General features: G+C 31.9%; 1 protein-coding gene across 1 annotated transcript in view; it reads left to right on the top strand.

Moving 5' to 3' along the window:
• Positions 1-4,404: 4,404 nt before the first annotated feature.
• Positions 4,405-19,148, top strand: part of LOC146536131 (uncharacterized) — an 84,807-nt gene continuing 70,063 nt past the window's right edge. Inside the window, exon 1 of the mRNA XM_085190279.1 lies at positions 4,405-5,230. Coding sequence (XP_085046405.1) covers positions 5,080-5,230 — 151 coding nt within the window. The 5' untranslated portion in view covers positions 4,405-5,079. The remainder of the gene's footprint in view (positions 5,231-19,148) is intronic.

The raw sequence follows: 19,148 nt of genomic DNA, 5'->3' as shown, positions 1-19,148 counted from the left end.
ACACAGCAGGGTAGACAGAGGGATCCTAGTGTTACGACATTCCGTTCCCCACTGTCGAACTCTTGAGGCATTGCGTGTTGAGTGGCAGAACTCATACGTCGTTTCCTCAAATAATCAGCATATAAAAATATATAATAAAAACATAAAAGAAGGCCTTTTCACATAAAAAAACAAGTACTTTCATCAATATTCGTCAACATTTAATATGTAAACTATTAAAAACTGTTCATTTCACTCGCTATATTGGAAAGCATTCTGACTGCCTCCCCCTACATATTGCTTGTTTTAATAGTTTTTAATCCAGCTTCAATCCAGTGATGGGAAATTTGAATTTTTCATAAATCACGTATAGACGACTTGACAAGTGTTTAAACGCATCTGTGTCCGGATGAATAAATACTAGCTGTCATAATTTTTTTTATTAATTTTTTTATTTTTTATTTTTGCACAACTGGCCTCATTCTTAATAATAAATAGGTAAATTTGAAAATAAAATTAATATAAGTATTATGGTGCGATGGCTTATAATATAGTAGTTTGTTTAAGGCGGTATCCCTTAGAAGAATAATTATATTTAAATTATTTTTATTTCTCTGCTCTCTCTGTTCCGCAACAACAAGCGTTGAATTCGGGCAGGACTCAGAGAATAGAATGTACACAAGGCTCTCTCATTCTACATAAAACTGAAAAAAAATCCACAAATGGAAATCGAATCTAGATTCATCGTATAGGTACTTTCACACTCCCCAACTGCACTACATCAGTGTTTTTACGTAATATATTTATCATATTCGCTGAAACTGCATAGTGTTCCATACAATCTATTTAACTCAGCAGTCGCGCGGAAAATCGACGATACGATGAATTTATGATTTTAAAAGCATTTTTCATTTTGTTAATGTAAGCTATAAACAACTGGGTGCGTTAAATGGTAATATATTAATAATTTAAAATATTATTAAAATTCTATTTGAGGCTGAGATAGCTCAGCACAGCGTTTCACTGAAAAAGCCACGGTTATGGGTTCGATTTTCTTGATATTTCGCTGTAATAACAAGATTCCGTCGCAATTTAACATGCAATGTCTAGAAAATAGAGAGAAATCCGCAGAGAGTGGGGAACGGAGAGTTTTAACACTAGGTTGTCTCTGCCTACTCTGCTTTGTGCGGGATACAGCGTGAAGCTGATTTGATTTAATTTTTTAATCTATCTATACTTCTAATTAAACTGTACCTTTAAAAAATATTATTGGTGGTATTTAATAACTACACAAAATTAAAGTAATGATAATTAAAATTTGTTTCTTATTTCTGTTTGTTTTTTTTTGTTCACAGCTTCCTATGTTACTTATGTTACATACATATTATAATGGTCATATGTCATACACAACAAGTATGTAATTCCACTCCACTATACGGGCAAAGCCAGATTTGAAAGCTAGTATGTTTATATAAATTCATGCCCTGAGTAGGAACCAAACCCACACACTCGTCGTGAGAATCTGCGGCACTACAGCCTCTAATATGTTTATATTTCAACAATTTCACACCAAAAATCGTAATTGGCGTACCAATGCAATCATTTGCATATATCCATATCCGGTTGTAGTATGTGAAATTGAAAACGAATATTATGGTAATGGAAACCCCATAAATTAATTACTGCGAACACTCACGTCAAATGAGATGTTTTAACACGCGCATAAATCAAGTTTTCCTATTATAATAATTTTAAAGTGCTAATAGTGGTATTGGAATTTAAAATGTTTATTTACGAATTATATGAATTAATTAAAAAAAGTATGATTTTTTTATAATTTCATTGTATTGTATTAGTGGTACAGCATCTGACTGTATGAACGTCTGTGGGTTCAATTTCCATTCGGCTGAGTGAATTATTACCTAGCTCTAGTAACTGGACAAACCGCGACGTTAAGTTTCGAAAGGCAACACGGAATGTCTCAAAAATTTGGAGGAAATTGTTTTAACACTAGATTGCCTTTGCCTATCGAGGTATATGCGAGATACAGAGAAATACAAAAAAAAAACCATTAATTAAGTAATAAGTGGACTACCGTTTAGGTTAAATGGTTACGGCAGCGCCATCTATTAATACTTTTACCATCACTGTTTGTCTATTATATTAAATGGTAAGATTTTTGTGGTTACTTGTACTTATAGTTGGTACATAGAAAAATATATATTTTTTATATTTGAAATTTGATAAAGTTATAAAACGCAATGCCTCCAGAATTCGGCAGAAGTGAAGTGCAGAGTGACTTAACACTATCCTTCTGCCTACCTTGCGTGCGGGATACAGCGTGAAGTTGATTTTAATTTAATTTTTTTAAATAAAATTATATAAGTTTAATAAAACACAAGCACAATATCGGAATCGTTTACATTACTCATCGTTCCACTTCCAACAAAGCGAATTTACCTGAGACCAAGTCCCGTTGTACGAGTATGTAAGATGTAATGTTGCGTCATGTCGATTTGTTTTATGTAGAAATAGATTTTTATTATGTTATTTTATATAATTAATGTTTATGTTTAGATTTTTATTGATTTTTGTTTTTTTTTCTTCTATTTATATTTCTACCGAATACGGTAACTTAATTGTGTGATAACTTAATGTTTAGATTGAAGCGAGTTGTGCCGCTAGGGCACAAAATGTGTCTATAAAATAATCTACAACCAGTAGATTATTGGGTTCGATCCCCACTCGAAGAAATGAAATATTTATTTAAATATATATCGTAAATTTATATGTCAAGTGGGAATCGAACCCTCAACCAGTCGCGTTTATAGTTAGGTTAGTTACGTTATTATTGTTATAATACAGAATTTTGACATTTTGCATATATAAATATACCTAGGTGGCATATTATATTTATTTTTATTGAAAGGTTAGAAAAATGTAAATAATGGTCTGCATTTAAAAATGGATCTGTAGGTAAATTTGTTTATGCTCGAATGTAATTAACTTTTTTTAGTAATTATAAAATAAATTCTAAAACATCATATTATTATAGGATAAGTAATGAGTATGTAAGCGAATTTTTGTTTGGATCGATCATGTTACAATAATGAGGAATATGTGTTATTACTTTCTATGTTTCATAGTAAATTAAAAAATAATAATAACTTAATGCTGTATATTGCTAAAAGCACTGTTTACAGAGGAAACCTAGTATACCAATTTCTGATACATCACGTGTTGATTGGCGAAACTCAACGCCGCGGATAAGTAATGTATAGCTATATAAATGTAAATTTAATTTGTATCAATGTGTAAATATGTACTTGTATTTAACGGCAAATATACCAACCTGTGATGGTACCTGAAAAACATTAAAAAATTTCGTAGTTTTGCATACGTTTCTATACTTTTGTAGAATTGCGTTTTTTTTTTCTCGATTATGTTGAAGTGTGTATTTTATTTGATTTTATCTTCACTATTACGTTGCTTCATATATTTTGTGTTTTATAATTGACTGGATATGCGAAACTATATTTTTTTATATATTTGCAAAAATTTATCTAAAATCGAGTTAAATAATTCTAGTTATAAATCTACATTATTATTACTTTTAATTTTTAATTTGAAACACAATTATAAAAAATACTCTATTTTATATATTACACTTCTATCAAAAAAATCTTAAACACTTTTTAAAACGCCACAGAAAAAACTAAAATCGTCACAATTACGACATCACGAACATTTTTACTCAACCATTTACATCTCAAAAGCAGTTATCATTTTTATAGCCGTAGCATAAATCTAGACAAAGGTTCCCACTCGGTTCTAAACGCCAATAAACCCAAAAACACCTTCACAAACCTATCGATGGCAAAACCGCAACCGTAAAACAGTTTATACGAGAGCTCTACTACAAACATTAGTAAATTACTACTATAAATAGTACTGTAAAACGCACGCGTAATCTTGTCCTAGTATTGGCCTAAACTCACATTAAACCGGCTTACGAGAACAAAGAGCAGTTAAATTACGTCACGAAAATCGCTTGTAGAGTCACACTCGCAAGCTGACAGCCGAGTGAACGGCTCTCGTATACCAACCCCGTGCTCTACCACTCTGTCCTCACGTCACCTCACCCCATACGAAAAAACCAACCCCATTGGTCCATTCGCTTTGGCGCGCTTTCTTCATACAAAAACAAAAACCCTCTACCCACTCTCCATCCCTCTTGTTAAGGGATACCAACCTAACAACAGACTGAGAAAGCATATTTCAAGTTATTCTGTTGTCGAAATGATGTAACCGATTTGGAAAGAGATGCTAAATAGTCTAAAATATGAGAGGGAGAGAGAGAAAATATCGGTGTCGCAGTTTATTGTGATGGTAGAGTGCGAAGGGAACGTGCTACCGTGCGTTCAACTATTAGTGCTTACATTATCCACGCACACATGTAAAGCTGCGCGAGGCAATGATGTGTACGAAGTATTATCCCTTATTACACGATCCGCATCCGTGGAGGCCGCACGTGCAGAGTGCAGACCTCTTGCAGTCGAGGTGTCAGCTTGTTTACATCGGAGAGCTGCCCGTGCACGTCGTGCGTTAGTTAGCGCGATTGTGTCATCGACCGAGCGTCGATTATCGTTAAATTGCGAGTGATTCACGTACTATATTCCGTATTGTGGTCTTTCTGACTGAAAATATATGTGAAATTGTGAACTGAATTATTATTGCAAAGTGCATTCTGCTAGCCAAATTGAACTGTGAAGTTTATTCAATTTTTTTGAGCTGCATAAGTGTTTTTAATTATTAACGAACTCTATGTAGAGAAAATATTTTTTTAAAACATTTTCCTGACTTGTATTGTTTTGAAGATTTGTTAAAAGTTTTTCTGTGTCACTTGACCTACTCTTGTGAAAAATCCAGACGAGACGTAAATTGTACAAAGTAATCCAGTAAAAAATTTAACACAAAAAAGTGGACCATAAAAAACAGAAGGGAGTCGAAACCCAAACGCTCGCAAGCATTTATGCATACAAAACAAACCGCAATCTGTCCACGCTTCTTTCGTAGAAAAAGGCGTTGTGAGAAACAAAGATGGCTATAGCATTCAACTTGCCGAGCGAGAGAGAGGCTGCCGAGGAGAACTTTTCACGATTGAACCGGCTCCTTGCCGAGCTGTACGAGGTCTTATGCCACATCTTGGTTTCACGGCAACCTGGCCAAGAAGTTCAGGAGAACCGGCGAGGTGAGTGCCCTCGAGAGCCTTATATACCACCTTACCACTTAAGATGCAATTCGACCTACATCGTGAATTTGGTTATGGTAGTCGCCATCCTTAAAGTGTCTCTCGCCTCATCTCTCTTCAACGCGGTCAGATAAAAAGAAGACAATTAGATAAGTATTGTTAACGGTGATACTGCAAAGCAGGTCTGGACAGTTGTTACGTATTTTTAAGTCCAATGACAAGTTCTTTTGTAATTTTTTTTATTTCTGAGATGTTGTGTCAAACTGCACTTAAATTGTAAATGGTGGTCCGAAACGAATTAAAAATGAAAGAAATTATTCGAATCCCTTCATTTTTCGTTTGTTTCCGCATTTTTAATACATAATCGCGCTTTTTGATGACTTTGCTTCTCGATTCGTAATTTGAGTGAAGTTCGACAAAACGACTCTACAATTGTTTATATTATGATGGATATTGTAATAATAAACGTATCGTACGTAAGTTATACTATGCATTTAATAAATAGCTTTTATCATATTTGGAAATGTACTTAAAACCAATTTTTTTTTGTACAAAAAATCCAATTTGGTCCATTTCAAAAGTTCAAGTTCAATTGTAATTTATTCTTGTGTTTCTAATATTTTCATGACCGTTTAGTGTTGTTAAGTTTATGTATTTAGTTATTTCAATTTGATCTCTTTATTTTGTTTTATTTGTTTTTTAACTAGCGTAATTACTACTAGTTTAATTTATTTCAATTAAAAAACATTATTCATAGAGCATTTAATTTTTAATACTAAGATAGTAAGAAAATTGACATCCAAGGATCTCTAATTTTATATTAGTTCCAAATATTTATAGTCATGTCTATATATATTAATTATTAGGTTTTTTTTGTGCTATTGTTTCATTTCAATTAGACACCAAATATTAGTTGTATGGAATCGTTAAAAGCTTTTACGGATCTCGACACTTACGCCGCTTCTATAGCGCTAATTTAACTGAAATTGTAAATATGAAAAAAACTAAATTCTGACAATTATGTTAGAATCTAAAATTTGTTCAATTATGTTTTGTTTTAATTATAAAAAAAATATGTAGAAAAATAATTTTCATGTAAAAATGAAATGTGTAGTTTTAAAATATAATTTTGTAAATATTGCATTTTAAATTTTGTGATGCTTTTTGTAAGCAATTTCTACTCTACCCATTTAGTGTAAGCCGCATGTAACCATTTATAAATAACTAAATTGTGTTATACTCTACTCTATGTCCCTTGAGATAATTGTGAAATAAATTTATTATTTTTCAAAGCAATGAGATTTTTCATTGTACGCCTTTCTCGCCTTTACAAATATAAAGCTTCACCTACTTAGTATATATATTTTTAAATGTTTGAAGAGAAATCAGTTTAAAAAAAACATTTCTAAACTACAAAAAAAATTATAATAAAAAATTAGTTATTGAAAACATTTAAGCGAAATAAAAATATCACTTATAGCATCATTTATTAAATCTTCATATTTATTAAATTTATAACATAAACTGAAAGTCATTACAGTTTTTAAAAGATTCAGTACATACTCGAACACAAACACAAATAAAAAAATAAAAAATCAGCTTCACGCTGTACCCCGCACACAGTAGGGGTAGGCAGAGGGAACCTAGTGTTATAACACTCCGTTCCCCACTTTTTGCCGAATTATAGAGGCTTTGCGTGTCGAGTGGCAGAACACTAACTAATTCGTTTGATGTGCCCTTGCCCCACGACTGGCCTCATACACACACAAACAAATTTAAAAACAATATAATACAAATAAGATATAATTAGACGAATCATATAAAAGTTTACATCTCGCCAAACATAATTACCGTACACCCTTTATTAGTATATATGAAAACTAACATAAACTGTCAGGCGGTCGGTCTGTACGTCAATCGAGACGAAAATATCTTGTTTACTCGAGAGCCTCAACTTGTTTAAACATGTTCGCTGCAATAATTATTGTTTTAACAAAGCTTATTGTCTTTTTAGTAAGAGTTTACTAGGTAATAAATTGCAGAGACTTGCAAGATATAGAGACTAGAAATATGTCTTTTTTATGGCACAAGAATAAAAGTAATGAGTAAATAAATAATTTTTTCACTTGTAATAACGTTTTTAAGTAATTTTTATTTATATCTAAAAACCTAATATACAAAATGTTCGGTGATACTTAGTAATATAGCAGCTCTATCATTTTATTCAAAGTAGTACAGTGACATGTAAAAACGAGACGGTTACGAGTTCGATTCTCAGTCGGAAAAATGAATCACTTAATATTTTCCGTTCCTCGCTATGCTAATAAAGCCACACAATACTAAACGTAGCGTGGCGTAGAGTTCCTCTACTCAACGCGCAATGTCTTGAAAAGTCGGTGGAAAGTGGCAAATAGTGTTTTAGCACAAGGTTCCGTTTTTCACCCAAAAAAGTATTCTTTTTTTTCTTCACGCCGTATCCCGCAAATAGGATAGAAGATAAGGGCAACCTGGGAACCTAGTGCTAACATAGTGGCGAAATAAAAATATTAAATATGCCATTCCCCCCATGCCATTCCAATTTGTGGGAATCGAACTCACAATCGTCGCGTTTACTTTCATATATATAAACAATAAATATTTGTATAAATAGATATATTATATAATATATATTACGACAATAGAATCTCTTCAACCCAGTACCAGTAGTGTAACTCCTTTCCAAAGGACCAACGTAAACTAGTTCAAGCTTGAATTTAAACTTGCTCTGTTTCTAGTCACGAACGAGACAGCCCAAGTTCAATATAACAGCGGAAAATATATTTATCTATACTAAACATATATTTCTTATTTATTCTTCATGACTTTAGTATAAAAAAGTCAAAAAATATTTTTCATCAACGAATTTGCAAATATTGATAGTAAATACTGCTATTCTTTTAAGATTAATATATATTTTTAAATATATTTCATGAAACTCAATAAAATATTTAATATTTTCATTTCTTCAATTTGATAATGAGGCAAAACGCGGCGTTGAGTTTCGCCACTCGTCACAAAGCCTTCAGAGTTTATAGGAAAGTTGGGAACGTAAGTGTCTTAATGAGAACTCCCAGGTTCCTACCTCCTATGCAGAATAAAAAATACATAATAAATGCTAAATACTTGACAATGTTACGATAGTAAAAATCGATTATTTAGCGACCGTCGGTTACGTGAGTAATCCTTTAACTTGATACAAACCTCGGCTTTGTAGTGTAAAACGAGTCGACTTCGAAAGTAAAATCGATATTATACAATGTTACTTGGACAAAGAAATCGAAAACGAGTGAATTTCACTTACTACGTATTGCTATATGTATATATATATAATTATATTATATTATATGGTCATAAGGTCCGAAGGTTGTATTTCTTTTGTGTTAAAGGTCAAAGGTCAATTCTTATCTTAATTGATTTCGAACTTTTTTTGCTATTCTCTGGATCTACTGGTTTGATTTACTTTGTTTTTGTTTTGTATGAAAGGTGCATTCTTCAGAAGTGCTATAGTAAAATATGAAGGTAAATTTTATTGAAAATGTTTGTTTAATTAACTTTTAAGTAATAGGAAATTTCACTAAATCCTAATCGAACATAAAAAATACACTATAATAGATAGAACTTGTTTTTAAAATAAGTTTTTAGATTAACACATTATTATTTATTATATTAAAAAAAGAACAAAATAATCAAAACCAATATATACAATATCAAAAACTAAACTTACATTTAATGTAAAATAAAATTAATAAAATTTATTAATATGTGTAACATAATCCATTTATTATTAAAGTAAAATATAAAATAAAAAATCCAATTCGAATCGAGCTTCACAATGTCAATCGTAAGCAAAACTCATCAAAAAGCTGTGTGGTCTCTACAATTTTTAGAAAATAAGTTTTTTTTTTCTTTAGAAAATATAAAGAATTATAACATTTTCTACTTAGGCAATAAGGTGGAGAGTTTTAAGGTAAGTTTTTAAGGTAAGTTTGAGGTAAGTTAAGTAAGTCCTAACCGTGACTACGGTAATTACAGATCAAGTGGGAAGGGACGCTTCGGTAAGTCCAATGGGCATAATATTTTTTGTTCAACTATCAATTTTTAAATGTTTTTTGTTGATGGGACAATTTTTGATTGTAGAGCTTAAAAGGTCACGAAGTTTTAAATAGAAATTCATCATTTTGTTGTTAGAAATATATGTAATTGAATAAGAGGTTATCGTGGCGTAGTCGATTGTGGGTTCGATTCCCCTAAGGGAGAGTGATGGTATTGAATTTGTTTTCATTTTCCCGCTCTAGTAGATGAACAGTGGTGTTGAATTTGGCCACTCAATACGCAATTTCTCGAAAACTTGACGGAAATTTAAAAAAGGAAGTGTCTTGACATTAGGTTCCCTCTGTCTCCCCTACTACATGCAGAATGAAGCTAAAATCTTTATTTTAATGAGACAGATGTCGTTATTATAAAAATAAGGGTAATGATTATTTCTTGAAATAAAAGAAAAAAGCGGAAATAAGTTTTCCGTCGCTCAACTCGCAATGTCTTATGTTTAGGCAGAAAAAGGAGAACGGAGTGTCATCACACTATATTATGAAGGATAAAGGTGATGCTGAAAAAAAAATATTTATATATTATATTAAGACATTTACTTATTAAGTTTAATTTTAATTTTAAAGTTTATTTAGTTATTGAATCAGAATAAATATCGAAACTATATTATAAAAAGAACAAAAAGTAGGTACGAAACCTTTCGTCCACAAAACTGAATAGCACTTGACTGGATTTTTTTTATAAAAAAAAAGCTCCATACTTGATGTGAGGGGATAAAATATTTTAACACAGGTGTTGTTTCAAACAGGTGTTTGTATTATGATCGTTTAATAATAATAAGGCCGTCGTAGCGCAGTGGCACAAGTGTTGATAACGCGACGGTTCTGGGTTCAATTCCCACTCAGGGGATTGAATTATTATTTATTAATTATATTAATTTCTTCGCTCTGGTAACAATTAATCACACAATATCTTGAAAATTTTGCTGAAAATAGAGAACAAAAGTATCATGGGCTCCCAGGTTCCCTCTACCTTCCTACTTATCCTACCTACCTAACCTACTATGTACAGAAAACAACTTTTGACAGCTATAAAAATGTACGCCTAAAAAGTCTCATTGATAGCCTTATTTACTAAAAGAGCAAACGACCACGTGTACAAAGTTATTATAATTCTAAATATTATGTATTTACTTTAACTATATTTCAAATATACAGCAAAAGATATATCTATACAAATATTGTTCAGAAGTCCTTTAAATTCTTATCACGTACATATTTGGTTATTATTATTCGTCTCACCTTATAGATAAAAAAGTTAACCAATGATACCTTACTAAAGAACATGTTTGAACATGTTCATTTCATGGCCCATATATATCTAAAATGGTCATATTACAGTAAACGATGATTATAACTTCTATAAAGGCGGTGATTGTGGTTTTCTATATACTCCTGGAAACGAGTAACTTTCATTTGTTCGCTCTGGTAAGAAGACAAGGTGCGGCGTTAAGTTCCGCCATTCGTTTTTAGTCAGGTTTAATATTATATTATTAAAGGAATATATTCTGAAGTTCGAGAATGAATAACTAAAAAAATTTTTCAATTCGAACTAGTACTTACTGAGATCAATACGTTAAACCAAATCAACAATATATGTATATTAGATTTTAGTATTAAAATATGAGTACGAAATGACTTATGATGATAGCAACCCAAAACTCTAGCAAAAGCTCAAAAATTATGAGCTGTACGTCACAAGTGGAAATTTACAAGAAACCAACTCATATAAACAAACTTTAAGCTCATAATATTATTACAACAATCGTAAACATAATAATTTAGTCAAGCTAAACCACCATATAATAGGGATGTACATATACTAAGGCTCCATAATAAATTACTAAGCGAATAACGGTATTACGAAATATGCTCAGATAGTTAGAACGCCTGTTGAGAACTGGTTTTAGCTGCTGCTTTATGTTCTAGGTCTTATACGTGGTTGGTTAAAGTGAGTGTGAAATATGGTTAAATGTGTTTATTTTAAGTATTAGATAGTATAAAATGTTTTATTTTAAATGTTGCTACAATAAATGAATTGAAGTGCGAGATGAAATTGTGTGATGATGGTTCCGTATTTTTAACCGACTTCTGTAAGAAAAGAAGTTATTAATTTGACTGTATTTTTTTTTATCTTATATTTTACTTGAAAATTATAAATCGGAGTATTTAACTGTAAATCCGACGATTGTGGGTTCGATTACCAATCAGGGTAATTAATTATTTTCCTGGCTTAGGTAACGAAGTTGACTGTTTAGCGGGGTTGCACTCCGCCAATCAACGTGCAATGCCTTCAGAATTAAAATATGAAACATTTCATTTCCTCAAGTGGGAATAGATCTCACAATCAGTCGCGGTAACAATCGCCGAATGAAAAAAATGCTTGTGCCTCTGCGCCACGACTAGCTTCAACAAAAAAAACGGCCTCATAAAAAATATTATTTGTTTTATTCGTAAGGAACCCTAAAAAGAGTGTAAATCCTCTTTGAATTTAAATTAAATTGTAATTTTTGATTAATTTTAGTTCCAGTGCGTGTTGAATATCGGAATTCAGCCGACCAGAGCGAATTGCAAATAATTTAAAATAATCGTTTCTTGACTTGGATTCAAACCGACAACTACTGTGCTTTCTCCCATCTTGTGTATTAATTAAGCTACTACAAAATATTAAAATATAATAATAAATAATAATATTCCTTAAAACTTTGTAATAAGTATCTAAGGAGCATCACCTTAGGGTCGATGCACTAAAAGGTCAACAGTCTCTGTAAGGCAAAGAAGAGTTTTTAATAGGTTAGTATGTCATTTGATATTCCATAGTATATTTAGGTATTGCTTTGTGATAAGCAATTTTGTATGACGATTATATTTTATATCAATTTTAATAGTAATAAATTCAAATGTGGCTGTAATTGCAACATTCGTGGGTTCGATGCCCATTCGGGGGTTTGTAAATGTAGTTTCGTTGAACCAAGCCAAAAGGTTAATTAAAAATTACCTAGCTCGATTGGTCTGCTTGGTGCTTTTCTTTAGAAAAATTTTCATACACAGAAGAAGAAAATAAAATTAAAAATATTTTTTTAAATATTTAGTCTAAAACTGAGAATTCAGTGATTAATCATTCCGTTTTGTCTTATACAATGTCGAGTCACAGTCAGATCGGTACAATATATAATTCATATGGCCGTCATGGTGCAAGGCCACAAACGTAAAGTGGTTGTGTGTTCAATTCCCATTCGTTATATATAACGAGGTAAAGCGCGGCGTTCCACCCCTATACACGCAATGCTTCAAGAATTCAGTGAAAAGTAGATAACGGAAGTATCTTAGCACTAGGTTCCAAGGTTCCCTCTATCTACCATGATATGTGCGGGATACAGGGTGAAGCGAATAAAACAATATACGACGTCTGGCTAAAATTATTATTAGTAGACTGGTTTTAATTTATTTGAAATCATAACTAATAAAAGAAGGAATATTTACTTATTAATTTGCCCCAGGTTTTCTTTATAATATCTGAAGCTTCCTCATATACTCGATAGATGGCGCCACTATACAAAGCTATGATTAAATAAAATATGTTTAGCTATTTTCAATATAACCTTTCATGATTATTTTTTCTTTTAAAGATGTTGCTTTTTAACTAAACCTTATAATTACGGGTTTAAATCTTAACTGATATTGTATTTATTTTTAAATTAAATATAGTTATTTAAAAATAAATATGCTTCACTTTAAAAAAATATTTAGTCTATTTTCCGGAACGATGGTATTTGATATACATTATGGGTTTATAACCCATAATGTAAAAAATAATTTGAAGGTAAAAAATTACCTTGTATAATTTGGCGTATAGGTTCCTTGTGGAGTGTAAGGAAAACAACAAGAGAAGAATTTCCGGAAATTCTTACGGCTACGGAAAAATCTGGAACTTACGTTTTATAGTTCATACAAACGACGCGTGCGGGCTCAAACCCGTAAACACTATAATATTTATTTACAAATGAGCTTAATCAGCTTGGAGTAGCAGTCATAAAGGAAGTCAATCCCATAATAATTACCATTGATCTTAAATGTAAGTTGGTATTATCATTACTATTTCTAATGAACATCTATATATAATATATTTTATTATGTGATATAAAACTTTTCCGTTACTGATTAACTGTGTCCTGACAGAATCTAGTGTTAAGACAAGACTCTTTTCTCTACTTTTCGCCCCAATTCGAGACATGTGTTAAGTTTTAGCTCAACACCAAAAACAACACTGATGAAAATAAATAATATGATGATTTCCCTAAGTCAGATCGAATTGACAACCACCGCAATAACAGTCAAATGCTGTACCAATGTGGGGAGGGTAGGGGGATCCTGGAAACCTATTGTTGTTATGAGTAACTCTATTGCCATTGAGAAATTTTGCTTATCTGCCGAATTCCGGAGCCATTTCGTGTTGAATGGCTTGTTTCTGCCATGTGAAGAGGCAAAGCGAAAAAATATTTTAATTAAAAAATATAAAAATTGGGGTCCCTCAAGTGAGGATCGAACCCACAACCAGTGGCGTTACAATCAGTAATTTTTCCACTGTACCAGAATAATCACAATTATTACTCAATATTACTATATAATTACGTGGTATTACCAGATGCTTTAAGCTCGTACAGCTTAGCACGTGTAAGCAATTATGGGACAAAGGCTATACGTAGTGTCGTTCTCGCGGACATTAGGAGATATTACCGAGAAATAGTGATGGGCTCGGTTTGTTATGTTTATATTGTGATTATTATGCTTTATGTAAACTGGTTATAGATAAGTTATTTTTTTGTTGAGCCTGTCGTCTGGCGAGGACATAAGCGTTGTGGGTTCGATTACCATTGGACGAATGATATATTTAATATTTACATTTCCTCTTTCTTGTAATAAGGAAAAGCGTGTCGTTAAGTTACGGCAGAGGAAAGTGGGGAGCGGAGTGCCTTAACACTAGGTTCCCAGGTTCCCTCTGCCTACACTGCTATGTGCGGGATACTAAAAAAAAACTCATTAATTGCTATTATAAGCACTGTGGATAGTTCGCTTAGAAATTGATGGGAGTGCTGTTTTCCATTCTATAAATCGTTATATATAAAAGATTTTGCAATTGACAGTAGTCAACACGAGACTCGAACCCGCGGTCGCCCAATCGCTGGACTCAATAAGTCCTCAAGTTTTATGTACATTCTAGAAGTACATTTTGGATATAGAAATATTTTTAGCTCTACGTTGAATCCCACAAATAGCAGGGTACATCAGGGAACCTGGGAATGTTCAGACATTATTTACATGATAATTTCATTTAATTTTCTACAAATTACAGGAATTATTTATTCAAAATTTTACAATTATTGTTACTATTAGATAATTAACAGGAACGCTACTCTTATATCATACTATAAAGTTCCTACAATCAAATTATAATTTCTTATTTCATTACATATAGTCCAAATTACGTGGGAAAGACAGACATGCACCATTGCATGAGAAACTAATGTTAAAAAGTCTTTAAAGTCCAAATGTCTTCATTATAGCGCTTTGTTTTATTGACAATTAAACTCTAAAATGTTTTTGTTACTTAGAATCAGTACATAATAGTAGTTGTGTTATTTCATTTAATATGTTAAGTACGTCATTATAATTTTAAAGCTATTATGGCGGAGCGGAATAGTGTTTGGGTAATGGTTGTGAGTTCGATTCCCAGTCGACAGCAATGTTTTGTCTTTATTATTAGATTCACTCAAGTCTATCCTGGGATGCGGGAAAGAAGTGAAATGTTCTATTTTTGGTTTTAGGTTATACCCCGCACTTAGTACAGGCAGAGGGACCCTGGGAACCTAAAGTTCAGACACCTCGTTCCCATTAAGACACTTGCGTTCCTCAATTTCTGTTGAATTCTGGCAAAAGGCAAAATATTATATATTTTTTTAAGAAACATGCTTTGTTAGTAATACGATTAATGAAAACCGGAGTGTCATAACACTATATAAAAAAATCACTTAAAAAATTAAAAACGAAATAACAAAACGAAAGTTTTTACCCATATACAAACTTTTATGACGATTTCTTGTAAATAATCAACCGTTTGTTGTAATCAAGAACCGGTTTTTGAAGTATTTTTTTTATTATACTGATTTTGATGAACTTAATTTAGGTGTTCCGATTCTTTGGCCGTTTGGAGAATAAATGATTGTTTTTTTTACATTTTTTTTCTTTTTTGTATTTGCAATTTAGTCGGGTGTAGGCGACCGTCTGGCGCTCTTATGTTGGTTGATCTCTTTGTTTTCGGTTGTGGCGATTTAGCACTGCTTTTCAATTTATTTATATAATTTATTATTATTTAATACTTATATGTAAGCATAAAAAAATAAAAGAAATAACAACTATTTTACTTTATGCTAAATGAAAGTAGTTTTATAATATTTCAATTAATAGGTGAGTCTAAATGTTATGAATATATATTAATAAATGGAGTTTTTAATACTTATTCAATAATTATAACGTCAAGATATTTTTATAGCCTCACGATGGATCACGTTTAGAGCATGATAGACCAGAGGGAATGTAGTGTTAAGACACTCCGGTCCCCACTTTTCACCCAATTTACAAGACTGACTTGTGGAAGAACTCAACACCTAACATTCCCTTGTTATCAGAGTAAGGAATCTTGAATGATATGAACACATATTATAAGATTTCAAAAAAAAAAACGAAAAAATCGTGAATATGTTAACATATAGTTGCAATAAAAGTAAATTTTATAAGTAATAAAATAGATAACTAAATAATATATAATAAACGGATCATTTAATTATGTTATAGGACCTCAAATTATTAATGCGTGACCGTAAGATGTAATTTTCGATGTTTTCTTAGTAACCGCGTTTGATTTTCCTGTCGTCCTTCCGAGAATGATTGGGTCGTTTCTTAGAGCTATTAGTTAGCCTACTGTAAGCTATGTTGATTCTGATGACTTTCCATGTCCAGTAGTTTTGAGTTTTGAGTTTTTAAGCTCTCCTTTTCCATTATGACACCATTCCATTCCATTCCATTCCATTCTGTTCTATACTTTCCGCCCAAATTCTCGAGGCATTGCATTTTGAGTGGCGTAACTCAACACCGCACTTTGCCACGTTACCAAAGTGAAAAAAGGAAAATGTTATAATTATATTAATAACATTCTCGTTTGCAGTCGCACAAATGGATCTCTGCGTCATGACGGCCTCCTGGGTAATTACTTTTACCAAAATATTCTCTCGGAAGTATTTCGCATAGAAGAGTAGATAAAAAGGACCATAGTGTCAGGGCACTCTTTTTCCGCTTCCCAGTCAAATTCGAAAAATTGCAATACTTACATATAAATTGAAATACGATTTGGCCGAGTCAAAATTGAACCCACGAGTAGTCACCTTTATACTGTTCTACTGTGGCATGATAAAAAAATATTTAACAAAATATTTATAAAATTGTACTATTTTATACCTACTGATATCATACAATAATAACTTATATTAATTTACATTATTTTGTGTTTCAGGTAAGTCCGATTTGGTCGCTTAAAATTTACCATCTCAGAGATACTGGTGAGTAAATGAATAAAAACTATATTAATGTATATAACTATAAGATTTATCTTGACATCAATGATATTTGATAAACCTAATAGATACTTATACTCTCCAATTAGACAGGATGGATGTTTGTTTCACGCAAAAGCTACTAAATTATTTTAGATGAAATTTTACATTAATATTACATTAGAATAACACACATTTTATGTAAGAATTTTGCATAATTTGGCTGTAATATAAAAATATATATATATATTGGGAATTGAACCCACAATCGCCACCAGTACCACCAGTCCCACACTGTACCTACTGCTGTACGTCAGTTTTAATTTTTATTTAATAATTATCATAGAATAACTAACAACTAATATTTTAAACTAAAAACAGGTCGTACAATGAATTAAAAATAAGTCAACCATAAAGTTCAATCACTTTTTCTAATCTTATCATATTTTTAATCATTTTGATCATTATAGCTTGGTAATAAAGACTATTATTGAAAATTATATAGTTTAGTGTAGGACAATCGATCAAGTTATGTAAAACGTCAGATTAACTTTCTTCCACCCTTTTTTTTGTGATATGACACTTTAGTGAAGGTATTGTCCACTATATTAATAATCATGAAACGCATTCGTAATGAATTCAAAGGTAGTAGGTTCGTTTTTCTATGGAAAAAATAAATTAAATCTGGTTCACGCAGTATCCCGCACACAGCAGGGTAGGCAGAGGGAACATATTGTAAAGACACTCCGTTCTCCACTTTCCGTCGAACCCTTCGATACATTGCGGGTTGAATGGCGAAAATTAACGCCGGGCTACTGTCTTGGTGTGCGAAAAAAAAAATAATAATAATACACTACCTCGAGTGGGGATCATTATTAACTATTTAACCCAATTCTATCTCTTAACTAGTAACATTTCAGTTAAGTTCAGTTCAGTAGAACTTATAGTAAGCGTGACGATTTTCTTACTCTAGTAGGCGGCGTTGAACTCCACCACTCAACATACAATATTACAAAAATTGATCAGAAAATAAGAAACGGAGTCCTTAACACTAAGTTCCTTCTGCCTATCCCGCGTTACGGGAAAAAGCGTGAAGCCGATAAAAAGAAATAGTTCACCATAATCCAGTACAAAGCCCTACAGCCACGCTTCATTTAGCAAACGTATAACGAATTCATCTTCTATAGCCAGATACGTTTTTACTAAAATGTACTGGAATTTAATGGGAAACTTGATGTGTATAGAAATTAGTGTTTGGGTACGCTTCTTATGGGATATTGACAACATTGTATAAAGTTATTACAGGAGATATGTTCCTTTAACTTAAGAAAAGAAAAGACTTTTTATTTATACTGTTGTGGAACCTAACGCCCAGTTGTTTTCTTTTTCATCCAAAGTCATAGAGTTGAAACAAAAGCATATTTCTGAATGGAAATCGAACCCACAACTCTCCCTTTTCATCCAAAGAGTTAAAATTGGGAGCAGAAAAGAGCATTTCTATAATAATTTCGAAGAAAAGAAAAGACTTTTTATTTATAATCTTATGAAATATTGTCTGTTATGGAACCTAACGCCGAGTTATTTCCTTTTTCATCCAAAGTCATAGAGTTGAAGCAAAAGCATATTTCTGAATGGAAATCGAACTCACAACTCTTCTTTTTCATACAAAGAGATAAAATTGGGAGCCCAAAAGAGCATTTCTGTATTATTTCGACTGAAAATCGAACCTATAGCCTACAGCCTTTGAGCTTACAGTTCGACTCAAATCTGTCAATCAAAACGTAGAGCTTTTAACCACAATTTCTAATTTCAATAAAACATGTCACCCTATATATTATTGTCATATAAAACAATAAAAAGATAATGTAATATATGAACCACGCTTACAAAATCGTGATAGTTCATCAAGCTCAAATAAAAGCTCAACTTTATGATAAGACACTGATGCCACTGTCTTAGTCGTGACTATTAGCAAATGTCCAATATGGAGTGGACCATCTCTCCATATTTTTAATATGTAATTGATATTTTTTATTCCATTTCTTAATTGCTTTTTAGTTGGTGAGAAGGGGATGCAGGTTCGAATATAATGGGGTTAGAATATTTGTTAGAGTATTTAAATATTTGTGCTTACAATATTTCCATTCTTATCGTTCAGTTAGAGGA

The sequence above is a fragment of the Heliconius melpomene genome, chromosome 9, assembly GCF_056956725.1.
Source record: "Heliconius melpomene rosina isolate 202511_hmr_F chromosome 9, ASM5695672v1, whole genome shotgun sequence".
Classification (NCBI taxonomy): domain Eukaryota; kingdom Metazoa; phylum Arthropoda; class Insecta; order Lepidoptera; family Nymphalidae; genus Heliconius; species Heliconius melpomene.
The sequence above is the reverse complement of the archived record's forward strand: the minus strand, read 5'-3'. Positions and strand labels throughout refer to the sequence as shown.